The sequence below is a fragment of the Phocoena phocoena genome, chromosome 2, assembly GCF_963924675.1.
Source record: "Phocoena phocoena chromosome 2, mPhoPho1.1, whole genome shotgun sequence".
Taxonomy (NCBI): domain Eukaryota; kingdom Metazoa; phylum Chordata; class Mammalia; order Artiodactyla; family Phocoenidae; genus Phocoena; species Phocoena phocoena.
The window spans coordinates 76,345,950-76,373,474 of NC_089220.1; the positions used below are offsets into that span (position 1 = coordinate 76,345,950).

General features: G+C 51.4%; 4 protein-coding genes across 5 annotated transcripts in view; 3 read left to right on the forward strand and 1 right to left on the reverse strand.

Moving 5' to 3' along the window:
• The first annotated feature begins 349 nt into the window (after window positions 1-349).
• Window positions 350-8,030, forward strand: LPCAT4 (lysophosphatidylcholine acyltransferase 4). The gene is made up of 14 exons (XM_065871189.1): window positions 350-582; window positions 1,823-1,965; window positions 2,508-2,728; window positions 3,102-3,214; window positions 3,338-3,398; window positions 3,687-3,745; window positions 3,944-3,978; window positions 4,510-4,564; window positions 4,693-4,775; window positions 5,050-5,175; window positions 5,507-5,639; window positions 6,788-6,886; window positions 7,224-7,389; window positions 7,664-8,030. The coding sequence occupies exons 1-14, from the start codon at window positions 469-471 to the stop codon at window positions 7,816-7,818; spliced, it is 1,563 nt and encodes a 520-aa protein (XP_065727261.1). The 5' UTR covers window positions 350-468; the 3' UTR covers window positions 7,819-8,030.
• Window positions 8,031-9,084: 1,054 nt separating this feature from the next.
• Window positions 9,085-19,004, reverse strand: NUTM1 (NUT midline carcinoma family member 1). The gene is made up of 7 exons (XM_065872032.1): window positions 18,989-19,004; window positions 16,065-16,773; window positions 13,892-14,020; window positions 12,633-12,772; window positions 11,837-12,123; window positions 11,438-11,554; window positions 9,085-11,088 (listed from the first exon to the last, which is right to left on the reverse strand). Exons 1-7 carry the CDS (start codon window positions 19,002-19,004, stop codon window positions 9,085-9,087), a joined length of 3,402 nt encoding a protein of 1,133 aa, XP_065728104.1.
• Window positions 19,005-21,039: 2,035 nt separating this feature from the next.
• On the forward strand, window positions 21,040-21,784 carry NOP10 (NOP10 ribonucleoprotein). Its single transcript, XM_065872236.1, has 2 exons — window positions 21,040-21,093; window positions 21,394-21,784. The coding sequence occupies exons 1-2, from the start codon at window positions 21,040-21,042 to the stop codon at window positions 21,532-21,534; spliced, it is 195 nt and encodes a 64-aa protein (XP_065728308.1). The 3' UTR covers window positions 21,535-21,784.
• Window positions 21,785-26,391: 4,607 nt separating this feature from the next.
• The window catches only part of SLC12A6 (solute carrier family 12 member 6), an 85,135-nt gene continuing 84,001 nt past the window's right edge, over window positions 26,392-27,525 (forward strand). For both annotated transcript variants that reach the window (XM_065870835.1, XM_065870836.1), the window contains exon 1: window positions 26,392-26,662. In XM_065870835.1, coding sequence (XP_065726907.1) covers window positions 26,392-26,662 — 271 coding nt within the window. The remainder of the gene's footprint in view (window positions 26,663-27,525) is intronic.

Genomic DNA, 27,525 nt, shown 5'->3' on the forward strand with positions numbered 1-27,525 from the left:
GCTTGCAGGGTGACCTCGACGCCCGGGCAGAGTCTGAGGGCGTTCTCAGCTCCACTCGTTCCTCGCCCGCCCCAAACTCGCTCCGAGCCGGAGGCCTGCGGGGAGGCGCGGGCCGGGTTTTCCGAGAGGGACGCCCGGAGGCGCAGGCCCGGGGTCAGCCCGCAGGCAGGCGCCGCGCTCCAGCATCCGGCCGCCTCGTAACAATGGCCCGAGGGGCTGCGGACGCTGTGGCGGGCGCGGAGGAGCAGGGGCGCCGGGACGCTGGAAGCCCCGCCCCTCGGCCGGCTCCTTGACAACGCGGGCCCGACCGCGCAGCCTGCTCCCCGCCCCCCGGCGCCCCGCACCAGGCGGGGCCGGGGCTAGATCGCCGCCGCCACCGCCGCCGCTGCTGCAGCTGCAGCTGCTGCTCTGCAAAGAGGGGCCCGGGGCCGGGCTGGGGTGCCCTCCCTCCCACGTTCTCCCGCCGTTATGAGCCAGGGAAGTCCGGGGGACTGGGCCCCCCTCTACCCCACCCCCGGACCCCCGGCGCCCCCCAACCCCTTCGTGCATGAGTTACACCTCTCCCGCCTCCAGAGGGTTAAGGTAAGGTATGGGCGGGGGGCGTCGGGAGGACTCGTGGAGATAGAAAAAGGAGGCCTTTTGGAGCCTTGATACAGATGGGGATCCGAAAAGGGGTCGGTGAGAGGCTAGCGGGGCGGGAGTCAGGGGGTGCGCACGTGGGGGCGGCAGGGGATGGTCGAGGAGTCCTGGGGAGGACGCGGGCTTGGGCGACAGACAAGCTGAAGGTGTGTGAGAACTGACTAGGTGAGGATGGAGGATTGCAGGGGAGCCAGGGGTAGGGGAGGTGGAGGACGCTGGAGACTGCGGATTACATCCTGCGGAGGCCGATGGGCTAGGATGGAGGTAGAGGCCACGGATGGGGGGGGCGGGCAGGGACGTGCTGAGTGCTTCTAGGAGGCTCTGACTTGGAAGAGGTTTCTGGGCCCGGAGCCTGAACCCCCGTGCTCTTCCAGCAACCCCTCCTTTCCACTACCCACCCCACCCCCCATGTACTGCAGCACCTCCCGCTGGGGTGGGGGGAGGGAGATGGAGAGGGGGGTTGGCTACAGGAAGTGGAGGGCTGCGCCGGCCTGGGGAGGCTGGGGAGTGGTATGAGAAGGGAGTGTCCGAGGTTTCTGTTGCCTTCACCTCCCCTGAGGCCGGCTCCTGGGGCTCGGTTTGTTTACCTGCACTCTCCCCAGGGCAGCCCATGGTGTCACCCTGGCTCCTGGCAACCCCTACCCTGTGGAGTAGGGCCGATCTCTTTTCGCCCCCAGTACTGGGGAAGTGCTCCTGGGCAGAACTAGAGAATGGCCTGGGTCTGAAAAGTAGACCTCTCTGTGTTTCCCACCCCTTTGCCTCCCAGACCCGAAGTGGACAGAACTATGCACCTGGTTTCTGTTAGACGTAGGAGCTATTTATGGAAGGTGGTGGTGGGAGGAGGAACTATCTCTAGCCTACCCTACATCAAGCACAGTGCTGGGCGCTTTCACACTAGTTATCCTTGAATCCTCTTAACAGTCTTTCAGTTTTGTTGGTGTGATGGGCACCAGCTGAAAGACGGGAAAGTGAGGCCCCTGATCCCATTAATCTTTTATCCTCTTTCCCTCATTGGTGTCTTCATCCCACCTTGGGTTCCAGTCCCATCTCCTGTTCCCACACAACTCGTCTCCTGGTATACAGGGGTGATGGCCCTCTGCTCCTGGGTCCATCCTTGTGGGAGAGGGGAAGCCTGGAGGGAGCATCTCAGCCCTGAAGTGGCCTCCTCTCCCACCCTCTGCAGTTCTGCCTCCTGGGGGCACTGCTGGCCCCCATCCGAGTGCTTCTGGCCTTTATCGTCCTCTTTCTCCTCTGGCCCTTTGCCTGGCTGCAAGTAGCTGGTCTTACTGAGGAGCAGCTTCAGGAGCCGATTACAGGATGGAGAAAGTAAGTGAGGAACCAGCCCCCAGAGACCCAGCTTCTCATTCCTCTTCCCTGCTATCCATTCTGCTCCCTCTTGAAGGAGGAGGAGGGAGGGTTCCGAAGCTCTCCTGCCCAGCCTGGGTAGGTGAGATGAGTCAGCCAGGCCCAGTCCCTGGTACCCAGGACCTCAACTCTAAATTTTGCACCCTGATATGTCCCAAAGTAACCAGAGACTTTAGCCCCTTTGCCAGGTAATAGAGGGCAAAAGAAGGACACCTGCTTTCCTGGGTGTCTGAGCCTGGGGGGTGAGTGAAGGTCAGGATCACAGTCTCCGCTGATGCCCAGCCTGGGTAGGTGAGATGAGTCAGCCAGGCCCAGTCCCTGGTACCCAGGACCTCAACTCTAAATTTTGCACCCTGATATGTCCCAAAGTAACCAGAGACTTTAGCCCCTTTGCCAGGTAATAGAGGGCAAAAGAAGGACACCTGCTTTCCTGGGTGTCTGAGCCTGGGGGTGAGTGAAGGTCAGGATCACGGTCTCCACTGATGCCCAGCCTTGCCTTGCAGGACTGTGTGCCACAATGGGGTGCTGGGCCTTAGCCGCCTGCTCTTTTTCCTGCTTGGTTTCCTCCGGATTCGAGTTCGGGGCCAGCGGGCCTCCCGCCTTCAAGCTCCCGTCCTGGTTGCTGCCCCTCACTCTACGTTCTTTGACCCCATTGTTCTGCTGCCCTGTGACCTGCCCAAGGTTGTGTCTCGAGCTGAGAACCTTTCTGTTCCTGTCATTGGAGGTGAGAGATTAAGAGGAGTGAAGAGGGGAGATGACCACTCTGGGAGAAGGAGACAGGAATCAGAGACTCTGGAGAGAACTGGCCCCAAGGGGAGAGGGAGAAGTTAGAAGGGATATTGCCTGATGCTGGCAAATGAAATGCAAATTAACACCACTTGTGAAAAGCAACCTCTTCGACTCTGAGCTCCGTGCTTAGAAGAGAGCAGGGAGCTCTGGTCAGTTCCCTAAAAGGGATAACACACCAGGAAAGGAGGGTCCCCAGGGCAAAGAGATAACCCGGGAAGCATCTCCTACTGTTGAGGAAGGGGAGGCTGCAGGTGTTACTACCCCTGGGGAAGAACCAAGTGACTCCTTGTATCCTCTCCGGATCCCAGCCCTTCTTCGCTTCAACCAAGCCATCCTAGTGTCCAGGCATGACCCGGCTTCTCGGCGCAGGGTTGTGGAGGAGGTACGAAGGCGGGCTACCTCAGGAGGCAAGTGGCCCCAGGTGGGTAAAAGGGTCTTCAGACTTCCTCGCCTTTTATGTGCTCCTGAAGAGGCTTCTTTTTCCTCTCGTCCCCTTCCACCCACCGCATTCTGGTCTCTTGATTTTTTTTTTTTTTTTACCCAGGTACTATTCTTTCCTGAGGGCACCTGTTCCAACAAGAAGGCTTTGCTTAAATTCAAACCAGGTGAATAAAACAGCAGTGGATGGTAGGGCTGTAGGAAAAAGGAGCCCAGGATTTGGAGAGGGACTCTGGAATAACCCAAGAAGTGGAGGGGTGGGGGGCGGTGGGAGGAAGACGGGGAGCCTCCTAGCTGACACTGAAGAGTCTCCATGAGTCAGAGAAAATTATAAATGAAATGGAGCAAGCCCAGATCTCATTGTAGAGCTGATCCAGATGCCTATACTTCACTCCCTCTAGCTACCTCCATTCTCTAACCTCTGCCTGGGGGGTGGGGGTGGAAACGGGATCTAGGAGCCTTCATCGCGGGGGTGCCTGTGCAGCCTGTCCTCATCCGCTACCCCAACAGTCTGGTGAGTCTTAGTTCGAGAGGGGGGACGGGGAGCACAAGTCCACCCTGAATGGGAATCAGTGAAAACCGCTAGTGCCACCATGGGATGTGCATGTGGGGTGGGTCAGGGTCAGGGTCAGGGCCTCTGCTCCAAAAGGATTGGCCAGTTCCGGGGAAGAAAAATAATGCCTTTCTCCCCTCACCTCTGCTTACCACATAGGATACCACCAGCTGGGCATGGAGGGGCCCTGGAGTGTGAGTAGTGGTGTTCTTGGGGTGAGGGTGGGAAGTGGGGTCCCACAGAATTCCTGGTGCATCTTCCACCTTCCAGACAAGGTGAATAGCCCTTCTTCGTCCTGGGACTGAGAGAACTCTAGCGAAGGGGATGCCCCGTCCCTCTGTTTTGTTCCCATCTCCTGCTATAATCTGGGAGTGCCTTTAAGCTGTCCCACCTAATCATTCCTGCTGTAATCATAGTGACTTCTGACTTACTTTCCTAGCTTTTCTCGCTCGGTGGTCCGCACCACCCAGCTTGCCTCTTTTCCTCTGCCGGTTACTGAAAACCCTCGCCTGCACTTCTTCCCCTGGCCTAGACCTGCAGCGTTCTCTCTCTTATCCTGTCGCCTTTCTGGCCCCTCTGCCTCCCGGCTGTATGCTCATCCAGCTGACTGTATGGCTAGTAGTTTATTCTTATATCGGTGGACAGTATTTTGCCACTCCCATCCTTGGGGTGCGGGGAGCCCATAGTTAGAGATTGCTGAGCCTCTGAGGTCTCTTTTCTCTTAGACTCAAAGTCCTCTGGCTCACAGCCTCTCAGCCCTGCAGCATTGTGGATGTGGAGGTATGACCCCCGTGGGTTGGGTGGGAGAGTGGGCATCTGCTGAGCCCGGAAGCTTTGCGGAAAGAGGGTGGAAGTGGTCACCCCTAGCTTTGAGATCCTGATGAGAGGTCTGTGTGTGTGTGTTTCAGTTCCTCCCTGTGTACCGCCCCAGCCGGGAGGAAAGCAGGGACCCCACCCTCTATGCCAACAACGTCCAGAGGGTTATGGCACAGTAAGTGTCCCACAGGGTATTTCCTAGAACAGATATACAGGGCAGAGGAACCACAGGAGGGGAAGGAGGGCTGGGGTTTTGAGGCACACATGTGGGGAGGGGAACGGCTAGGGCAGGGGGAAGGGCTATTGGACAGCTGAGGTGGGGGAGGGGAGAGTGAAAGGGGCCTGATCTCTCAAAGGGGCCTGTAGTCGGCAGGCCAGAATCAGTAATGAACCCACAGGCGAGTATTCTGCCTCATTTCCCCTGCTTTCCATCCCTCTTCATCCTGTAGGGCCCTGGGCATTCCAGCCACCGAGTGTGAGTTTGTAGGGAGCTTGCCGGTGATTGTGGTTGGCCGGCTGAAGGTGGCCTTGGAGCCGCAGCTCTGGGAACTGGGAAGGGTGCTTCGGAAGGCTGGGTAAGTGACCTTGAAGATGAGGGTATGGGCAAGAGAAAATAAGAAGAAAAAAGAGAACGGGTAGGAGGAAGAAGAGTCTTTAAAAAGAAAAAAAGAAAAAGTGGGAAGACAGAGGAATTTTTTAAAAGATAATGGGGTAAAAGGAAGGAGGAAAAAAGAAAGATACGTAATAACCCCAGTGACAAAAGTAGGAATGGCTCTCCGGGGACTATGAGTCAGAGTACATCTTAGAAAAACACCACATGTACCCGCACTGAGGCCAGGATCCTGCTGGGTGATGTGTCCAGAAGGAAACTGAGTCAGCTCTGCACCTTCGACAATTCCCTTGTAGGCTGTCCCCTGGCTGTGTGGACACTGAGGCAGAGCCAGGCCGGAGTCGAATGATCAGCCAGGAAGAGTTTGCCAGGCAGCTACAGCTCTCTGACCCCCAGATGGTGGCTGGTGCCTTTAGCTACTTCCAGCAGGTAAAGGGGCTGGGATGCTCGAGATTTAAGTACAGTATCTGAGGGGCCGTGTGGATGGCCAATATGGAGTCTGGGCTGGACGCTCTAACAGCTATTGTTCGATGGACATCTTCTGAGGTCTGCTGGGAGATTCATTTTTTTATATAGAGAGTGTCCAGTGCATTGAACAGCAATGTTTTACTCATTGTGGGGAAGAACAATGGAGAAATGATGGTCAATGAGGTCCATAAATTTCTGAGGCATTTTGGAGATCGGCAGAGATGGGGATCATATGACCTTGTGGGGCACTGGGGGAGGGTTAGGTGGGAAGGTGACATACAGAGGAGACAATATTGGACAGGTTAGACAGTTAGGGGTTTGAGACCCAGAAGTATGTGTAATACTTGGGCAGATTTTTAAAACATATCCCAGAGCTTCTCTGGGGGATTCCTGAACCTTCTCAAGAATCTTGGTGAGCTGTATATTTCCTGGGATTTAACCAGGTTGTCTTGTCCAATTATAATAACCCCAGAAGGTTCATAATATTTATGAACAACTCCCAGTGGTCCCAAGGACTTCTTTTTGACCTAAGATGCAGACCATGGTTCTCAACATCCTCTCAGGGAACAAAGAGTGATCCAGGTGTGCTGAGTCCTTGGACTGGGGCAGACAGTCCCTGAAAGGAGCTTCCCATCATAGCCTGTAGAAGAACAGAACCAAAACCCAGGTGCCCCAGTCCCACATAGATCTGACACAGCAGGTATCCTCAGGGAGTTTTTTGGTAAGGAATTACGCCAGTGGCCCCCTGTTAGTTTGTTGGACCCGTTCTCCCACATAGGCCAAGTCAGAAGAGAACCAGTTTTTCCAGCTTGGGGTCCAGAATGCCCTGATAGTATATCAGAAACTTGATGGTAACTTCAGCATACCTGAGGGATTCCATCGTTCCTAGGAGATCCCTTTATAGGAGAGCTTTGTCACCAGGCAAACCCATGCCCCGAAAGGACTGTCCGAGATCCCGGAGAGTTTAGGGCTCACGGTTCTGAGGGAAGTGGACATAGGCAGGGGTCACCCCCAGGCCTGACGAGAAGAGGGAGGAGCTGAGACCCAGAGCAGGAAGGGGGACACGGGGTTGGTCCCTGCATCGCCCTGGTTTATCTTCCACCCTCCAGGATGCCAGGGGTTTGGTGGACTTCCGAGATGTGGCCCTTGCGTTGGCAGCTCTGGATGGGGGCAGGAGCCTGGAGGAGCTGACTCGCCTGGCCTTTGAGGTATCAGGACGTTGGGGTGGGAGGCACGTGGAGGCTGTGCTCACCCCGCCCGGAGGCCTGTGCGGTGTGCCGTCTCCAGGTGCCTCCGGATGGTAGGCGCTCGGTGTCCCAGGGCCACACTGTCTGAACCGCAGAGCCCCAGCGTCTCTGCCGAGGCCTCACTGGCAATGGGAAGAAGGCAGCAGCCGTGACGATTATATTCAGAAAGGGCCCGGGGTGGGGTGGGGGTGGCAGGAGGCCTGGGCTCCACACTCTTGGAAGAGGAGGAGCCTGTCAGACAGAAGTGCGGGGCGACGGCACGAGGAGAGAGCTTGTCTTGCGTCCCTTTCCCTCCCAGCTCTTTGCCGAGGAGAAAGAGAAGCAAGCTGAGGGGCCCGGCCGCCTGCTGTACAAAGACGGCTTCAGCACCATCCTGCACCTGCTGCTGGGCTCGCCCCACCCTGCCGCCAGGACCTTGCACGCCGAGCTGTGCCAGGCAGGAGCCCGCCAGGGCCTCTCCCTCTGTGAGTCATGGCCTCCCAGGCCCCTTGCGGGCACTCGGAGCGCCACCAGCACTGGGCTGGGAGGGAACAGGACTGGCAGCCAGCCTGCGGGAACAGGACATCCGAGGGGCAAGGCTGGGAGGAACCAGCTGGGGAGGCAGAAGATGTCAACTTGGATTTGAGACAGTGAGGCTGAGATGCGAGGAACAGGACATACCAGTTCTGAGAAGAGGGTTGGGGACCACTTCCTCTCCTCTTCAGGTCTTTACTTTCCCGTCTCGCTCTTGCCATGCAGGTGAGTTCCAGGACTTCTCCGTTCACCACCCGCTCCACGGGAAGCTCTTCGGCACCTACCTGCGCCCCTCGCAGACACCAAACGCCTCCTCCCCAGACAGCGCCCCTGCTCTGGCCAACGGGGCCATGCAGGCCCCCAAGCAGAAGGGCGACTGAGCACCTCGACCTCCCCAGCTCGCACCCGCCCACAGACTCAGGGCAGCGCCAGAGGCCAACCCTGGGCCTCAAGCCCGTCTCTGTCCTGCTTGACTTTTTGTTATCGTTGTTGGTTTTTTTAAGTTGGTTTTCATTTTTTGTTCGTTTGGTCTTATTTTGTAAGAAACTATTTTATATATAAATATATATCTATATCTATTTAAAAAAAAAAATGAAGCTCAGTCACATTGGCGGTATCATTAGCTGGGAAGGAAAGGGACTCATTGTTGCAGGCCGCCCATGGGAAGATCCCAGAGGTTCTCAAGGTCAGTCCTCTTGGCCACAGCTGGATGAGTCCTCGTCACTTCCAGACGGAGCATGCAGATCTCGTATCCTCCCTCCTGTTGTCATACCCTCTAACGGGCCTCCTCACAAACCTCTTTTCAGCTTATTCCCTCTTGTTCTGTCCTCATTAGAGGTTAAAAAATAGCTAATTACCATTTCATGTTTAATAATCCTACTGAGATTGGTTTCCACCCGCCATAGTAGGGACAGAGACCTGTGTTAGGAACTAACCGTCCTGCCTGCAGCCCAGGGGGTTTCTGCCACAGGATGAATTGGGGACATATAAGTCCCTTCTGTCCAGCTGCTTTTCAAGGAAGAAGAAAAGGCCCCACCCCAAAGAAGGTGCTGTGTCTAGGCACAATTATGGAAATTAGTTAGATTTAGAAAATAGATACCTATCCCAGAAATCTGACAGGTTAAAAAGAAGGGCTTTTCCATCTGTGGACTTTTTTAAAGAGAAACAGATACTGGTAGGATATCCAGAGAAGCCCTCCCAACACCACATCCAGGCTTCTGATGAGGGAGGCATAAAGTAATCACGGGGGACCCTCAGCGCCAGGGCTTGTCAGGGGGCCTAGATGAGGCTGGACAGTCACCTGGATCCATCAAATCCGAGGCCGCCCTCACCTCCTTTCTTCTTTTCAGCATCTTACCCCATCTAGAGCAAAGACGTGATACAAAGGGGCACACTGAAAGCATTTTCCAACAACAAAATCTTTATTTTTGTTTTTTTTTCCCCATACAACTTCCAAAGGTACTTCCCCCAACCTCTCACCAAGGGCACCACCTCTAGCCTAGCCCTTTCCCAGGCTTGCCACTTTTGCAGAACAACAAAACAACTTAGGACTGAGAACAACAGTTGCTGTGCCCCCAGGGTGAGATCTACTCTGGGCCCCCCAGCTGCAGGGACTGGCAGGTGCGACAGGACGGTCCCACTGCCCCCTACTGGGTACGACGTCGTTTCTTCCTCCTACCTGTGAGGAAACCATCACGCCTTCTTTTACGAGGCTGTGCGGCCCGAACCACTCCCAGAGGCAGGGGTTTCTTCCCAGGTGCCCCAAGTTCAGCTCCCTGGAAGGGCCTCTTTTCAGCAGGGGCTGGGCCGCCAACTAGAGCTCGCTTCCCAGACTTGGCAACAGGATACGGAGGCTGGCTGAGGCCTCTTGCCTCAGCAACGAGGGAGTGGGATGCTCTCTGGGCCCCCCGACCCCCTGAGGAGAACAGGCCTGAGGCAGGGCGAAAACTGAGGGGAGGCCCCCTTGGTGAGAGGCTAAGTTTAGAGGCCAAGAGGTGGGCAAAGTTGGAGAATTCCTCGTCCTCCTCGTCCCCCCACTCCTCGCCTTTGGCCCCATCTGCTGAGCTGCATGTTTCTTTGACAGGAGAGGCTTCTCTCAGAACTAATCTAGGGGAAGTGCTTCTAAGACCCTGGTGGGGAGCTGTTGATTTGGGCGTCCCATGTGCGTAAGACTCTGGATCCCCTGGTAAGGGAGCAAGGTCTTTAGGCTCAGATAAATCAGTATCCTCCCTGCCTTCACCTTGGGGGTCATAAGAATTAAAACTTAGTGGGCAGGTATCCTTACTGACCCCTAGCTGGAGGCCACCGGCATCCCTAACATCTAGTATGTTGACCTGATCTGTGGCTTCCACCAGGGGAGAAGTGGAATTGCCTCCGCTCCCTGCCTCTGGGCTGGCCTCAGGGAAGGAGGAGGTATCCTGGGTCCCCAGGATAAGGTTGTTGCCTTGATTTGCAGGCAGGAGGGTTTCTTCAGAAGACCCCAGTGTAGAGGCACCAATTCTGCTTTCTAGCAACGGGGGGCAACCTTCAACCCACAGATGCTTGGGAACCCATAGAGTCTCAGGGCTCTGCTCTCTATTTTCTTTAAGGCTTGAGGCCGGGCTGTTGGCCCTCAGAGGTCCTGACGAGCTGCAGTAGTTTCTCTTTTCTTGGGTAGCTGTGGCATCTGTGCCTCCACAGCTAACTATGCTGCTTCCCACATCCCCAGGTGCTGTGTTTTCTCTGGGACCCAGAGAAATGTTGCTTCTGGAGCCCAATGCCTGGCCGCCCTGCTGGTGCTCAGTGACACATTCCCAATCCTGGAAGTTCTCTATGACCTCCTCGATCTGTAAGGGCATCTCCAAGCCTACGGCATCCATCTCACTGCTGAGGCAAACTCCCGGACTGAGGGAGGTCCCGTCCCCGCCCCTATCCCCAGCTGCTCTAGGGGAGGGGTTCTGGTCGGAACGCTGAACCGTGGGAGGACCTCTGTCATCTCCCCACATGGCCCCTGAAGAGCCTTCCTGGGGCACTGCTAATGGCTCCGTCTCCTGGGGAGCCACTCCAAGACCCCCTATCCGTCGTTCAGTCTGCAGCCCCAGGGCCTGCTTTCCGGACCCCTGTCCTTGCAGAGGAGCCAGCTCTGCAAGTCCAGCATCCAAACTGAGAACTATCTCGAAGTGGGGGCCTTCCTGCCAGCAAAGGGGCAGAGCCTCAGAAGTCCTATCACCCACCCGGGAGCACCCAGGGGACTCAGCGCCTCCCAGGTGGCCATCCTGAAGTGGGGCTATCTGGTTTGTAACCTTCCCAGAACCTCTTCTCTCTATACCCAAGGGCCCTTGCGTTCCCTGTGGAGCTGCAAGTTCTAGCTGCAGGTCCCAGCCACTGGGGGATGGCAGAGTGTTCCCATCCCTGCACATCCCCCTCAGGCCATCTAAGTCCTGCTCCTGCCCAGCAGGCACTTCTCTTGCCCGCTTTCCCAGAGAAGCAGACTTTCCAAGGCAGATGGTGCCTCCAGCCATCCAAAGCCCAGGTGAGGGCCGAGGCTGCCCAGCCCCATCTTCATCCTCATCAGAAACAGAAGGATGTGAGTCCAATAGAGCTCCACTGCAGCTTGGAGGTACCTCTGCATCCTCCTCCTCTTCCAAGGGCAGGAGTCGCTTCTGGACCAGCTAGAAGGAAAATGGACAGATATTGTTCTATATGTGGTTGTGAGAAGGGGTGGCGGGCTGGGTGTTGAGTAGATGATACTTGGGCAGGGCAGGGAACGCAAGCAAGTGGCTTAAGTAATGGCCTCAAAGCCAGATAACCACAGCTCTTCTTTTCCACCTTCTTGGGTCTTATTCCCATGCTTTGAGCCCTTACGCTTCCTGTTTCCACGGTCCCTTGCCTACTTGTTCTGCACCCAAAGCTGACTGCTGAAGCTGTTTGTCTCTAGGAGCCATACCATCCAAGACAGTGCAGGGATAGGTAAAGCCATGGGAGCCTCTCATTCTGATATTCTCTACCTCCCAGGTTTACCTGGGCAAGACCGAGTCCTTCTTCTTGTTCCAGCTCCTCAGTTAAGGCCAAGGGATCCCTCTGTTGTTCTGGGGACAGCAGATCTGCCAAAAATTGAGGGTGAATGACGGCCTCCACCTGGGGAAATGGAAGGAAAAGTGATGGGAGTTCTTGACAGGAGATAACGGGAGCCAAGAGGCTCTAGAGAAGCAGCCATTCACCTCCCTACTCACCACCCTCTCCCTGGGCTTTTAGAAAACACCAGCTTCACGCATCCACGTGTGTGCGCCCATGCACACATATTCCTCAGCACGGAAGACAGTTGAGTCGCCCACTGCCTCGGGCAGAACCCTAGATCTTTGATTCCCTGGAGTTCCCACCCCAGGATCTGCTAGAAACCAGACACCCAGGCCAGCCCACCTTGGAGACAAAGGCCTCCTGAGAACACAGCTCATTGATGTAACTCAGGAGATCCATATCTGGATACATCCCTTCCTCCTGCCGCTGCTGCTCTTCCTCTTCCTGTTTTCCATCCGACTCCTCGGTGGCCAAGTGGCTCGCCACCAGCCCTTCCATGATGTCGGTATATTCCTTCACCGCCTCTGGTGGGATCTCCTTGGGTGCCTCAAGAGCCGGAGGCCTCTGGGTCTTGCGCTGCTGCCGGCGGGGCACCCGCGCCTTGGAGGCTGCCTTCTTGGGAATGTACACTGAGGGGTGAAGCAGGAAGGAGAAATGGGAAGCGGCACCAAGGCCTCGGCTTCTGCCTCTCACCCGCATCTGTAACGGCAACCTGGGCACATTGAGACAGTTCCAGACTGGAGCAGGCAGACCTGACACAGTACCAGCCAGGGGAGGATATTTAGGAGCTGGAGGGTCTGAGAGAGAATCTGGATGAGGAATCTCAGAACCCCTGAAACTCCAAAGAGCCCCCTGATCCAGCCCTCATTTCTTGGGTGGATGAGGTATCACGTGCCTCAATTACAGTCTCTGAGAGAGAGTCGTTGGTTTACTTAGCCAAGATCAATACCTAGTTTGGGACAAAGGGAACCTGAGAACTCAGTCTCCTATGTATGTCCTGTTTGGAACATCAAATGCCCCTGCCTGGAGGGAAACTGGTAGAAGCACAGGCAATGCCTCCCCTGATCCGTGACTGGTTTCTGCACACCTCCCTTTGAGCTTCTGGCCCACGGTTCCTGTTGGAATTGGGCGGCCTTACCTGCCTGCTGGCAAACCTCGGGGGCTGGGGTCCCTGGAGGATCAAGCTTCAGAGGGGTTTCAGGAGGCACGCCCTGGGACCCATTCATTAGCTGTGTGTTCTGAACCTGCATCTCCTCCGTGGACTCAAATTCCATGAACCTGCAGAGGGTGCCGAAGGCCCAGGCAGTGCTGAGAAGACCAAGATCCATTCGAAACCCAGACACAAGACCCCAGGGTATCTACTCACAGAGAGCCGAATAACAGTTCTGGGGAAAACTCACAAGGTCTCCACATAGCCCCCCTACCTGCAATCATCACTTAGGAAGCTTGTTAAGAAAACAATCTAGAGCTTGTAAGCTTCACAGGACAGAGCTATGCATGGCTTCTTCATACGCTATCTCACCCAGCATCGGTGAGGGTATACAGCAGCGATTAATACAGGTTTGTTGAATTCAGTCAGGCCTATGCCACAACCTGGCAAGATCCCACACGTGGGCCGCTCCTCAAGGCCTCCTCTGCCCCTGCCTACAACCATAAAGGATGCCTGAAATCCCAAAGCAGGGCCTGGGTTGCAATTTAAGGCAGGTTCCCACCAGGAAGCAGCGCTGAGATCCAGGAGTCCTGAGGCTGGGACTGGGGTCTTGGAAGGGTAAATCTAGGAGGTTTGGGTCCAGATTTGGGGGAGAAAGTGATAGTTAAGCTTGGAGGGAAGGGTTCATTTTCCTGAGTTACTTTTTTAACCGAGGAGATTATCATGGAGAAATGGGGGATATGAGCCAGAAGACCACTCTGGGTATCCAGGACCTTGCCCTGACAAACCTCTTCAAGAACCAGCCCCTCCCTAAGAGGACGGGCTAAACTATTTCCAGAGGAGTGGTGGCCCCAAGGTCTGCATCAGTAGTCACTTGCTACCTGGTCTGCGAGACAGGAAAGAACCTGCCTAGTAGAGCTTACCTCCTCATTGCTAGGGTCCCTTCAGCATGGACTTTTGACACCAACCGGGCTCCAATTCCATCCTAAGAGCTTCAATATCAAGGCCCCTATACAACTCAAGGTCTGGAGAAGGGAGAGCTTCCAAGAGGAGATAGGATAGAAAAGCCCAAGAGTCAAGATGGTGGAAGAAGCAGTGAGGATCCAGGAGACCCTATGCTAGTCTACACCTCTCCTCCAGCATCCCTTATAGTAACCATCCACATCCCAGACCCAAGCCTCTCTTACCTGCTCCCACCCCTCAGCCACACAGCCCCCCTGGGGAGGATGAGGGTTGGTGGGACTCACTTTTCTGCCATCTCATAAAAGATCATCCGGTCAAAGTTGCTGGTATGTTCCCACTTCTGCACAGCCCTTGGCAGTCCCTCCTCCACGGTCATAGTGGGCTTCCGCAGGGCCGGGGAACGAAGCACTGGGCTAAAACCCCCATTGGGTCAGTCACAGTCTACAAGTGTACCCCCCCTCCCACCTGCCCTGACACCCACCTCAGTGCACACCCCCGGCCCCTCATCAGATCAAACATGCCCCACGGTCCCTGTCACATCCCACTGCTGATTAGATCCCAGACCCCCAACCTCACATCCATCCATTCACCGCACTGGCCTTTCTTCCCACTGAAATTTACAAACCTCGCACAAAATCAGACGGTTCGTCTTCCCACCCTTTAAAATCAACTACCCTGAATTCTCACAGTGCTGTCCTCAACAAAACACGAGGAAGAAAGCACTCATGTTACTCAATTAGTGGGATTCATTGTAAAGTAGGCTGAACCCTGCCCAATGGCTCTTACATTTTTAAAAAGGCACTCCCTAACCCAAATGAATCTAATTAAAGGCTGTGTGGTGTTTTTATTTGTTGGTTTTTAAGTGTTTTTTTACCTCTGGGATACCCGTCACAGGCAAATATCAATACTCTTTGAGCTCTTTATGATGCATTTTTGCCTTTCTGACTTCCCATGAGTCCTCAATCATTATTGTGTAGAATCACCTGGGGAAGCTTGTTATAACCATGGATTCCAGCGCCCCAGAATCCCAGTTCTGAGCGTCTTACCAGCCTCCCGGGTGACTGTGGCAGAGGGTCTGGACCGCACTTTGGGGGAGACCCTGCCCAGAGCCCCTGAACGTGGAGAACAGAAATAGGCCAGGAGTTAGAAATTCAGCCTGCCAGCCTCCAAGAGAGAACCCAGAGCTGTCTGCAGAAAGCGGGAAGTCGGTACGGTGATCTACACCAAGGACTTTGGGGGAGCCTTTTGATTTATTCACTCCAGAGTCAGGATGGAAGGGGGGATTCCTATAGGGGTTCAGCCACCGGAGGAACAACAGGTACAGTTGCTTTTTTTTAAGTCCAGTAAGATGTGGCGTGCGTTCTACGGTGGTTTACACAGAATGCTGGGAGTACAATGCAGTCGAGAGAGACGGAGGGTCTTGGTGGGAAGAAAATTCCCCAGATGGTCAATGACTTTGCTTTATAAACATAACAGCCTATGACCCTGGGCTCCCAGGCCAAGCATCCACTCACACAGACATTTTGGCCCTTTGTGAGCTCTTCTCCTCTTCTAGATTGCCTTTTAATAATAACAATAGCAGCTGCCATTTAATGAAGCATTCTCTGTGCCAGGCGCTCTGCTGAGTACTTCACATACATCAACTCATTTCATCTCTTCAGCAACCCTCTGAGGTGGGTATCATCATCCCCTTTCTAGATGAGAAAACTGAGGGCAAAGATAGTAAATGCCAGGGCCCAGGATGACAAGTCTAGTGAGTGGTGGGGCCTTGGTCCTCGACCACTAAGCAAGCTCTACCATCTCCCTATTTCAACTTGAATTCTCCTGAATAAAACAGGGGGCAGTGTGGGGAATTCTCTGGCAGTCCAGTGGTTAGGACTCGGTGCTTTCACTGCCATGGGCCCGGGTTCGATCCCTGGTTGAGAAAATAAGATCCCGCAAGCCGCGAAGCATGGCCAAAACAACAAAAACAAAAAAACGTGGGGTGGTAGAGAGGGTGGCACACAAGCTCCTCAGCCCGGCTGCGCACTGTTCTCCCCTCCCAGCACTCCTCATCCTGGTCGGTTTGGACAGCTCAACTCCATGTCAAAAGGTAGTAAAATAGAACGGGAGGGGCCTGGCACTCAGTATCAGAGGCCCAAGTTCCAATCACTGCTCTGAGCTTCTGTCTTCTCATCCATAAATGAGGATGACCATAAAAATGCCTGCCTGAACTCACAGGGTTGTGAAGATCACTTGAGAGAAGACACCTGAAAGCTCGTTATCATCTGGCACGTGGGTAAAGAGGCTTGTTATCGTTGTTGCCGTCGTCGTTATTATTTTCATTATCATAGCATCTCCAGCACCCTCATCACCTGCCCTCAAGTATTCCTAAATAGCCTAACCTCTTTTGTCCATCCCCAAATCCTCCTTATTTAAAAGCCTCTAGAATAATGAATCTCAGGTCTCTCCACTTACATAAGAAAGCAGGAAAGGGCCTCTGCATCAGGACTTTGGGATAAGTGCCTCCTTGCCAACGCTCTGTAGCGCTGCCAGCATTGGAAATTCTCATAAACACCCTTGGACGTATAAGAGAGGTCATCCAGTGAGGGCTTGGATCGGGCAGCCGCAGGACCTCCTTCCCCAGTTGCCCCATGCGGCCCTGGCGAAGCCTTTTCCGGGGGCACGATGGGGGCCAGTTGGGCAGCTGGTAATGGAGCCTGAGTAGGAAGGCCTGGGAGGCCCTCCTGGCTCACCCCAACTGCTTTCAGGGGCAGAAGGGTCTTCACATTAGAGGCTGTCAGGAATCTGGGGGCAGGACTCTCAGGGCCCCCGAAGGGAGCACCTGAGGCAGTCCAATTGAGGGCGGCCTGAGTTAGGATAAAGTTCTGAGTTTGGGAGGGCTCAGCTGGCCCTCCTTCTGTCTTGACTTTGACAGTGACCTTGCCAGCTCCAGCTCCACTGGGGCCAGGGCCCCCATCCCCTGTCACCAACAACGGGCTGGGGAATGCAGAGAGCACCAGAGGGTTGCCTGGAGAGAGTGCCGAAGGCACAGGGTGCTGCGAGGGCGGCCCCCAGGGTGGTTGGTCTGGTGGTCCAGGACCAGGCTGGGGGAAGGGAAGTGCAGTGAAAGGAGACAGGGCAGCGCCCGGTTTCATGGTCATGTCGGGTCCTGGCAATGGAGACGCTGCAGAGACAAAGAAAACAAGGGGCTGGAGTAGGAGAAGAGGAGACCAGAAGCTAGGTCATCTGTGTTCCACCCTAGTCCCTGAAGAATCAGAGCCCTGATTCCCAACAGGTAAGGGAGGGGGGACATGTATAGTTTGCAAATGTCCCCCAAGTATTTCTGATGTCCCTTACTCCCTGCTGAGAATTAGTGCGCTAGGGAAGCAAGCTGCAAGGACCCTTGGGCCCACAAGTTCATACCCCATAACACATGCCACCCAGCATACGGGTACATTCCAAACACCCTCACACCACCTGGATTCTGCTCCCAGCTGCTCTGTGGTCCCTGCCACCAGGCACAGAAGCACTGTTCCCAGGAAGGGTGTGTGTGTGCATTAGATGTTTTGTTCCCAGGAATTTTGTTACATAACAGCCAGGAATGACTAGAGATAAGAGCCAGGAAATGGGTAAGGGGAAGGCGGTGTGGGGAGGAGGTTTCCAGAGCTTTAAGGAGATGCGGGACCTATTAAAACGTTATCTGTGATCCTTCTGCTTGGAACACCTAATATCAGAAATTTAGGGTCCACTTTTTTTTTTTTTTTTTTTGCGGTACGCGGGCCTCTCACTGCTGCGGCCTCTCCCATTGCGGAGCACAGGCTCCGGACGCGCAGGCTCAGCGGCCATGGCTCACGGGCCCAGCCGCTCCGCGGCACGTGGGATCCTCCCGGACCGGGGCACGAACCCGTGTCCCCTGCATCGGCAGGCAGACTCTCAACCACTGCGCCACCAGGGAAGCCCTAGGGTCCACTTTTGAACAAGGCACTGACAATGAAGTCTGAAACACAGTTCAGGGGCTATGTGGACTCTAGTCAAAGACACCAGGGATAAATACATAAAACGTGTACTTAATTAATCAGGATGTGTGTCTCCTAGGACTTTTTTTTATTTTTATTTTTTATGTTTTAAGATGTTGGGGGTAGGAGTTTATTAATTAATTAATTTATTTATTTTTGCTGTGTTGGGTCTTCAATTCTGTGCCAGGGCTTTCTCTAGTTGTGGCAAGCGGGGGCCACTCTTCATCGCGGTGCATGGGCCTCTCACTATAGCGGCCTCTCTTGTTGCGGAGCACAGGCTCCAGATGCGCAGACTCAGTAGTTGTGGCTCACGGGCCTAGCTGCTCCGCGGCATGTGGGATCCTCCCAGACCAGGGCTCAAACCCGTGTACCCTGCATCAGCAGGCAGACTCTCAACCACTGTGCCACCAGGGAAGCCCAGGACTTTTAATAATAGTAGTAGAAGATCATCTGCCTAATTTCATGCTACTCTCCTCCCCCTCTTATAAAGTATATTCCACTGGCAAACTAACAATATTCAGCTTCCACTGCTTCCTGTTCATGAAGGAGACATGGAATACGAGCAAACCCTTCACCTCAACCACAGAGCAGAGGGCCAGGAATACTCCCGGAAGTATGGAACACAGTGAAATGGGTCTGAAGGCCTGAGTTCCACAAAAGGTAGAAAGACACAGCATCTCAGGGAAGCCCCAGTTCTCATCCCTGCTGGAGTGACCCACTTCCCCTGGCCCTGGGAAAGCAAGGAAAACTGCTCCCTGAACTAGAAGAGAAGCCCTCGCTGGGGCTGCAAGGAGCCAAGAGGCTCTAAGCAGAGGCACTTACAGCACCTTCTGGTCTACCTTCCGAGAGGACATTTCTCTACAGACTTGGCAACAGATGACCCCACTGAAGAGTTTTCTAGCCAAGGCTTCCATTCCCCCCCACCCAATAAGAGCGAGAGCAGCCCCAGCTCAGTTCTCTCAGGGCAAAATTCTAGAGCAGCCTCCAATTGCCTAAAGAAAACACCAGAACTTGGGTCTTCCCTTTGAAACCCTCTGTGTCCCTCGTACCACACACCCCTGCCCGTGCCACACAAACACATGTTGAAGGAATCCCTCTTCCAGAGAAGTAAGTTGCTAACTACCATCCCTTCTCTCTACTCAGCACTTTCCTCTGAGGCACTTTGATCTGCCACCCAGGAGGCCCTCTTCCTTCCCCAACCCATAGTCCTAATGGCACGATCTCCTTCCCCAGCCTCCCCAAGTGTGATGCCTTTGACGGGGTCTAGTGTTCTCACATCCCTCGAGGTCAGCCCAGAGAGCTGGTCCCCACGTAAAGTGTCAAGTTTTGAATCTCCAAGGGGGGAGCAGGTGGCAGGGACCTTCCCCCCACCTGCAGACTCACCTCCATCTGAAGACATCCTCTCAGGTTTGGGCACTAACCGCGGCTGTCTGGAAGCCTCCAGAATGAGACAGTCAGGTACAGGACCCAGAGAGTAACCTGGCTCCAGCAGATACACAAGGATCCAAGGAAGGGAGGGTAAAGATCAGATCAAAACAGAACTAGAATCTAGGATTCAAGGCATTCTGCAGTGGGGTAGGGGAGGGGGAATATAGGGTGAGGTTAGGGAGATATTCCATGAAGGGCTCTGGTATGTAGGCAGTAACCAGGAATTCCCTCCAAACCAGAGTATGGCAACCCAATTGTGTATCTCTTTAGGACAACTTGCAAATTCTTTCTCAGATTCCCAACCGCACAGTTTTACATCCCTGTCCCCTATACAATTCTTTACCAATATATCTAGTTTTGTGCCTTTCAATTACACCCAGTTCTGGTACCTGACTTCCTATTAATAGCAGGTTGTGGCAAACTCTTGACAATTCAATGTTGGCTGTATTTTCTAAACCAAATTCAGAGTACCTAGTCTGTATATTTAAGGATCAAGGGAACAGAATGCTTGAAATTAGGGTTGTCTCAGAAGATCAAGGGTGTTGAATTACTGTATGCATATCATTTCCTTGGAAAGCTGTCCTGCAGTTCCCAAATAAACCACTACCATGAGCTCTGCAGTCCACAGAAGGCTTAGCCTTACCCTTGGCTGCCATTCAGCCTAAAATTTCAAGACCAAAATGTCCTTCTTTTCGTCTGTTAAATTATTTTTGTTGTTTTAAATTTTTGTTAAATAATTTTAATTTTTTGGGGGGGGCGGTGTTACGCGGGCCTCTCACTGTTGTGGCCTCTCCCATTGCGGAGCACATGGCTCCGGACGCGCAGGCTCAGCGGCCATGGCTTACAGGCCCAGCCGCTCCGCGACATAAGGGATCTTTCTGGACCGGGGCACGAACCGGCATCCCCTGCATCGGCAGGCGGACTCTCAACCACTGCGCCACCAAGGAAGCCCAATAATTTTAATTTTTTAAACGGGTAATAATACATCAGCACGGTTAAAAAGTCAAACTACGCAAAATGGCATACACAGCAAGTCTCCCTCCACTCCTTTCCTCTGGAACCGAGTTCTTTATCCCAGAGGAAACCAGATTTCTTCTGAATCCTTGCAGAGGTATTTTATGCAACTACAAGTAAACAGAAGCTATACGCTTAAAAAAAAAAAAAGCTTTCCGGTTTTTCTGTTAATAAAATTAATATATGTTACAATGTTTCTGCCGTTATAAATAGTACGGCAATGATCACCTTTCTAATGATATGTGGGTTCCAATTTTCATTTCTTTAAACTAGAGTCCTATAAGGAGAAATTGTACGTTCTTTTAAAAATTCGCAATACCTCTAGGAGGTGCATCTTATTATGCTATTATTAGCTACTCACCACTATAAGAAAGAACGTTGAATTTGTGGTAGAGACCTGAGTTTGAATCCTAGGTCGACCACTAAAACATACTTCACGAGTTTCACAAAATAACTTCACGCTTTCTTCGTACAGAATATTGAATACCCATCATGCACTCTTTGCCGCCAATACTTTGAAATAGGGCGAGGGAACCGGATGTAAAATCGGGGAGGGAAGAAACGCTTCTTCTTTCTTCCCTGAGGTAAGAGGGGCTCTGGATCCTGGAGTCCCGGTTTCTCCAGGTGCTAGAAACCCATTGCCTCTGAAATGGGTGTGAATTTTGAGATAAAGACAAGATTCTATTCATTAATGTTCAATCTGTGTCCATCCCCACCCCCCTCCAATGCCTAGAAGTGTCTGGCACACAGTGGGCACACTCCACGTGTCTTAGAACGCCCGCCCGCAAGGTTGCGACTGGGTTGCCACCGGCCAACTCCTGCGCTAGTGCGCCCCCATTCTGACCTGCTGGAGAAAGGCATAAACTGGACTACATTTCCCGGCGCGCTTTGAGAGCGAGACTTCCCGGCTATCCCGGAAGGAAATTGACACGTGAGGCCTTCAGTTAAGAAGCGCTGCAAACTGAATGAGAAGCTCACGCTTCTGTGTGGTCATGTTTCTCCAGTATTACCTCAACGAGGAAGGAGACCGGGTCTACACGCTGAAGGTGAGAGGAGGAAACAGGTTGTATATGGACATGGCGAGAAATGTCGTTGGGAGGAACGGTCGAGACGAGCCCGTCAGTTGCCGAGGTGGGTGGGGGGACCGGAAAGCCCAGAAGCCAGGCGTGGTAGAGGCAGGAGTGTGTGGCTTCTTGATCTGAGCAGTCGCGGCTCCTGTCTTCATGTTTACCCTTTTCGCGCGGCCTCCTCCCCATCCCAGCCTCCATTTCCCTCACGACGCCAGTGATTGGGTTTTCCCACGACTCCAGTACTGAGATTATGTTCTCTCTTTCCTCCTCGAGCAGAAGCTTGACCCTATGGGACAGCAGACCTGCTCGGCCCACCCTGCTCGGTTCTCCCCAGACGACAAATACTCTCGACACCGAGTCACCATCAAGAAACGCTTCAAGGTGCTCATGACCCAGCAACCGCGCCCCGTCCTCTGAGGATCTCTTGAAATTTCACGTCTCTTCTGCCGCCTGCTAGCCCTCAGGAGACTTTCTGAAACCAAGCTCTTCCATCTGTGAGCCTTGAAGTCTTGCTACGACCCTTGCTCCTTGCATCCGGTCTCATCCTTGCCTTTGATTATGCTTGTGGTGAGGCCATCATGGTAGCATCCCCTTTAAAGGGAAGATGTTTGAATCTTCTTTGCATACTTTGAATCACTGCCAGGTTATTAAAATGATTTGAAAGAGCTCTTATTTTGTATGTTGTGGGAAGAAAGGAGTGGTTTAAAAACGAAAACGAGGGAGATGAGAGGGAAGAGTGCCCCAGGGGTACAAAAGACCACTTGGAAGAGAAACTTTGGTGGCTTCTGTAGCAGGAGCAGTGCTGTGCTTTGAGTCTTAGAAGCGTGCTGGGGATGGGGAAGAGAGCTTGAGAAAGACTCCTGTGCAGCTGTCAGCATCCACTAAAAATACCCGTGTGTGCTCACTTAAGTAATTTTTTTGTCCGTTGAAATGACATCTGACTGAAAATGGAAGAGTTGCTTGAAAAATAACAGCAGCTATATTGTAGAGAAAAGGCATTGAATTGGAAGCCAGGAGACCAGGATTCTCCCCTCTCTGAATACCTTTGAGAAAGTCAATCTGTTTAGTTCCATTTTTCTCATCATTTCTAATTGCTCTTTTAACTCTAATATTGATAGGGTTCAGTGGTGGAGCTTAATGTACCTACAGTGTTTGTCCAACCGTTGTGAATAGGAATGCCTTTATTTACCACCCCTCTGGAAATATTCCCAGGCTTTTAGTTCTCTCTTATGTACACCTAACTTTATATTCTTTCTGGTAGCTAGCTGGTATGTGGAACTCTACATGGATTTTAATTTAGAAGATGAGGTATGAGAGATTCGAGCAGGGATTTTTGTTGTTTTTCAAACTACTCTTGGGGGTTAATTTTTTTTTTTTTTTTTAAATCCTGGAAGATTTCTTAGGACTTGAGCTTCTATTATGGAGCACCCATAAAATTTTAATCCAATTACTTCATATTAGAGGGAAGATGAGGGAAAATATCATATATAGGCATTCAAGAAATGCTAGCCTCTTCCTTTCCTTATCAAGTTAATCAAGTCAGTATTTCCCAGTCTTCTCATTCATGGCCTTTGACATTGAATTTGAATGTTTGCTTAGTGCCACTGATTTTTAAATTGCTTTCTGAAGTTTGCATTCCAATGATACAATCTTCTTTTTCTACAATATCAAAGATTCTAGACTCCAGAAGCAGATGTAACTTAAATCAGCACAAATTTGATTTATCAAGACTGGCCCTGGAAAGGAGTAAATATGTTTCTCATGGACTCTGATGTCTGACTGTCCTGGCAGAAAAGTTCAGGATAGTTGTTGACTGCTGAGAAAAAAACATCTCTAGACTTGGGTCATAGTTAATAGAAGACATGATTTTCAATCAGTTACTTAAATTTATGAGAATGGTGAAATGAGATAATTATTTCCTGTCAAGCAATTTTTTATTTCTTAGCCTGTTCACTGAACAAGGTTCTTAGCATAGAATCTGAGGGATTTTAAAGAGTCATCCTATCCTATTAGGGGTTAATGATCAAAGAAATGTTAGAAATTCTGCAAATGACTAGGAAAAGTATCTGCTATGGAAGTTTTTTTAAGAACTAAAGTCAGGGGAGTTCCCTGGCAGTCCAGTGGTTAGGACTCTGAGCTTCCACTGTTGGGGGGTTCAGGTTCGATCCCTGGTCGGGGAGCTAAGATCTGGCATGGCCAAAATAAAAAAGAAAAGAACCGAAGTCAGTAAACGAATGCTATCATTTTTTTAAAATGTTGACTGTGATTTTGTCTTTATAAGTTACCCCCCCACCAAAAAAAGGATTATCATTTTCCATGCTACTTATTGTGTAGACTGTAATGGAAAGGCAAATTGGTGTGAATATACCAAAAATTTTTTTCCTTAAGAGATCTCCTAGGTCTGAGCACATTGTGTGATGTGCTCAGAAATGGGAGAAGAGTCTTAAGAAGTATAGTATAAAGTGAATGAAAATACACTGTGGTATGAAACAAAATTCGATGTTGTAGAAATCCAGGATTTTTTTTTTAAATGAAGGGAAAGTCTGTAAGATTTGAATGAACAGCAGGCATGCCTGAGGAGAAAACTGATCCCTCAGTAAATGTCTTCCTTCCTCAAGTAAGAAAGCTGTAAGGCTGAATGAATAATCACAGGCTTTATAACGAATCAAGCTTTGAGGAGATTTACATTTTAAATAGGAATTTAGTTTCCATTCTGTTACCTGGATCTTTTAAACCGGACATTGGACTTTGTGTGTCATTTGATAAAAGGGAATTTACTGGCTCACATCTTAAATACAGTTGTGATCTATTACTAGGGATGATCTTAAACATTTCCACTTGTGCTGAGCAAGGACCCAGACAAAGCCAGGGCCCAGATTGTTGAATTTAAATGTCTGGGTAAATAACAAGGTCCTGTGGTATAGCACAGGGAACTATATTCAACATCCTTGATAAACTATAATGGAAAAGAATATTAAAAAAAGGATGTCTCTATGTGTATAACAGAGTCACTTTGCTGTACAGCAGAGATTGGCACAGCGTTGTAAATCAACTGTAATTCAATGAAAAAATAAAATTAATGTCTGATCAAAGCTCTAGGAAATAATTTTCAAACAAAACATTGATGAGTCAAATTTATTGAACACCTCTATTCATGCTTTAAATAAACATTCTAAGAAAAATATTCTGGTGGCAGTAGTAGGGAAAACACTGAATGGAGTCAAGAGAAAGTATCTCAATGGCTTCTCCAGGTCTAAAATTAAAGACGCTTTCTTTAATGAAGGTTTCAGTCTGACTAGAAAATGAATACAGCATTTTTTTTTCCAGTTTGAGGTAAAATTGACAAAACTGTATATATTTAAGGTGTACAACTGTGATGATTTGATAAATGTATACATTGTAAAAAGAAACAGCACTTTTTTAAAGGACAAGAAAAAAAAAGGTAGCCCAAACTATGTATAAATTTGAGCATACAATGCTTTATAATAGACCACTACATAAAAACTCCAATGAGGGTCATACCCAATATATACCATATATTGGAGATATATGGTATTGAGAGGTTTGTAATTTTTAAAGAAATTATGAGTGGTATTTTCAGGGACACTCTTAGTAAAGAGAGATGGTTTCTGAGGGTCTGAGGGGCATCGCCTACCTCCAGAATGAGTTTGTGCAACACAGCAAGACCACAACACAGCAGGACCAAGAGCGAAAAGCGTTTGTTTTCTCAGATAAAGGCAGCTCAGGACCCCATACCCAACTACAATTCCCGTCATGCTCCGGGCCTCCCACGCTCGGCCCCGCCCCTTGTCCGCCAGTCCCGCTGCGACCCGGGCGAGCGCATGCGCGGAGCCCTCTCCGCCACTTCGCGGGCTGCAGAGACTGGGCGGGGCTTTCGGGTGCTCGTGGGACTGTAACGCCCTCCGACCGCACCCCCAGGTTTCTCTTCAGACCGTTAACCTCGAATGAGGAACGAGCGGGGAGGAAAGGGAGGGGCTGCGGCGCCGCCGGCACAGCCCGCCGGGCCCGGGGCCGGGGGCGGCGAGGTCACGTAACTGCTGCTCTGGCATCTGACCGGGGAGGAGGCTCCCTCCCCGGCAGCCCGAGCCCCCCGGCGCCCGCCGCGGCTCGGAAACAGTTACCCGCTGGTAAACAACAGCTGCGCGCGCATCCGAATCAGCTGGCGCCGGGATCCCGCACCTGCGACCTCCTCCTACCCTCATCCTCGCCGCTCCCTCCTGCTCAGCCAGGGCCAGCCTGCGAGGCCGTCTCCTCTTCTGTTAGGGCCCGAAGGAAGAACAGCGAAGGGGCTGACCTTGCGCCGGGGCCCTGGTAGGGGAGGAAAGCGTCTCCGGCAAAGGGGTGGCTCGTCCTGTCACACGCAGGAGAAACCCAGCAAACCGATCGGGGGCTCGATGGACTAGCAGCTACCTGCCACGACCCTGAACTGCAGTCCGCGGAGTCTCGATCCGCTAGCCGCCTCCTCCCAGATCCCAGGGACCTTTCTGCCAGAAGAGCGGGAGGGCCACCCCCGCAGACCTCTCGGAGGCAGGAATCCGCTTTGACCCTGCAACCTCCTCTCCTCACCCTTGTCTCATTCTCCTCCATCCATAGTGTGCGATATTTTTCCCGTTATGCATGCTCACCTCTCCCACCAGACCCAAGTGGATTATCGGCCTCAAAAACATCGGGTGGCTCTACACACATTTCCTCCCAGCCAGACCTGTGGGGTATTCACCTGATACACAACAGGTGGTCGGGTGTACACCGTTTCGCAATCTGATCTATACTGTCTATATTCGCCTGATAAGGGTGGGCCTCTGCGCACTTTGCTCATCTAGTCGTGGGACATTTACAGATAAGGGACTAACTACCTCGGCAGAAACCTTAAGGTCGAGGAGAGAAAGGCTTCGTCACCTGCTTCTCTGAGACCATGGCTGTCTGCCCGCATCCCTGGACCAGGCGAGATGACTAAGATAGCTCTTCATTCTGAAGGAACGAAGTTACACGAGATTGTCATCGTTTGTCTTTTTTTTTTTTCCTTAAATATTTTTCAGCTGCTGGTAGTGCACTTTTTAGGACAGGCGGCTTGAATTCTGAGTAGAAGGAGTCATATATAGTGGCTTTTTGTGTGGTGTAAATCAAGGTAATTGAGAGTTTTTTTTTTTAAGTTATCTTTTCTATTTTTGCAACCAAAATTGCTAGCATAGGAGGAAGGGTTTTGCAGGGTTTTTTCTTTTTTCTTTGTCCTTATAAAGGAAAAGAAAAAGAAAAATGCATCCTTCAGAAAACACCACCAAGATGGCTTCAGTTCGGTTCATGGTGACACCAACAAAGATCGATGACATTCCAGGTTTGTCAGACACCAGCCCGGACCTCAGTTCTCGATCCAGTTCCCGGGTAAGATTTAGCTCCCGGGAAAGTGTACCTGAAACAAGCCGTAGTGAGCCTATAAGTGAGATGTCTGGAGCCACCAGTTCACTGGCGACTGTTGCACTGGATCCAGCTAGTGACCGGACTTCTAACCACCAGGATGTTACTGAGGGTAAGTAGAAACACAGACAACAAAATATTTCCATTACTGGCTTATTTGTCCAGGATGACAATATACTGGGAAATCATTTTTCCATTATAGAATAATCATCAGGAACCAAGGTACCTCTTTTTGAGATGCTTAGGAACCCTTTGGAATAATGGTTATAGTGGATCTCTGCAATAGTAATTTGGCGTGTGCGAAGGTATATGACAAGAAGGAAAGTAGATGTATGTTTTGACTTCCTCATTCTTGTATTCTTAGAATTGAAATGGGTATTTTGGTTAAGGATGAATATCAAAGAATTAAACAATTTTCCAGCATGGAGAATCCTAAATTGTAAAATTTAGTGGAGAGTTGTCTTTGGGGTTCCAACTGTTACAGTTTGCTTTTAAGGCCAGTTATGAGGAGTAGTTATTGATCATATCTTAGTTACTGGCTTTCCTGTAAAGACTTCAGATACTGTATCACAAAATTCTTTTTAAAAAATTATATTTTACAGAGACAGTGGTTCGAGTAGCACAGCTCACTCAGGGTGAGGCTGGGTAGATCTGAGGGGGCTATCCTGTCAAATGGAGATTTCTGATTCCCACATAATTTCTTCACTTTGAAGCTTAGATGGAATGTACTGAGTGCTGAGACTTTGTAGTCAGGAAGTAGCACACAAGCTACTTCTGACTTATATTGACCACTGCAGACGTTCAGCTTCCTAAACCAATTTGTGTCTGCGGGCTTGGAGGTTTTCATTGGGTTTAGTGAGAAAGAGGTGATGAGATAAAACAGAGAGGTCATAACATTTTTCGGACTCTGAAGTAGAAAAGTTTGAGAAGTGCCGTACTGCTTTATATATTTAGTTTTATGCTATGTTCTAACTA

What these genes read in the sequence shown, in the direction of transcription:
- NOP10 (XM_065872236.1), top strand. Translation starts at nt 21,040, where the DNA reads ATGTTTCTCCAGTATTACCTCAACGAGGAAGGAGACCGGGTCTACACG. An exon ending in ACCGGGTCTACACGCTGAAG is followed by an intron (nt 21,094 to 21,393) that starts GTGAGAGGAGGA and finishes CTCCTCGAGCAG; the next exon opens with AAGCTTGACCCTATGGGACA.
- NUTM1 (XM_065872032.1), bottom strand. An exon ending in TTTTATGAGATGGCAGAAAA is followed by an intron (nt 12,773 to 13,891) that starts GTGAGTCCCACC and finishes CACCCTCTGCAG; the next exon opens with GTTCATGGAATTTGAGTCCA. An exon ending in AGGAGGCCTTTGTCTCCAAG is followed by an intron (nt 11,555 to 11,836) that starts GTGGGCTGGCCT and finishes CCATTTCCCCAG; the next exon opens with GTGGAGGCCGTCATTCACCC.
- LPCAT4 (XM_065871189.1), top strand. Translation starts at nt 469, where the DNA reads ATGAGCCAGGGAAGTCCGGGGGACTGGGCCCCCCTCTACCCCACCCCC. An exon ending in TTCTGTTCCTGTCATTGGAG is followed by an intron (nt 2,729 to 3,101) that starts GTGAGAGATTAA and finishes TCCGGATCCCAG; the next exon opens with CCCTTCTTCGCTTCAACCAA. An exon ending in CCTTTAGCTACTTCCAGCAG is followed by an intron (nt 5,640 to 6,787) that starts GTAAAGGGGCTG and finishes TCCACCCTCCAG; the next exon opens with GATGCCAGGGGTTTGGTGGA.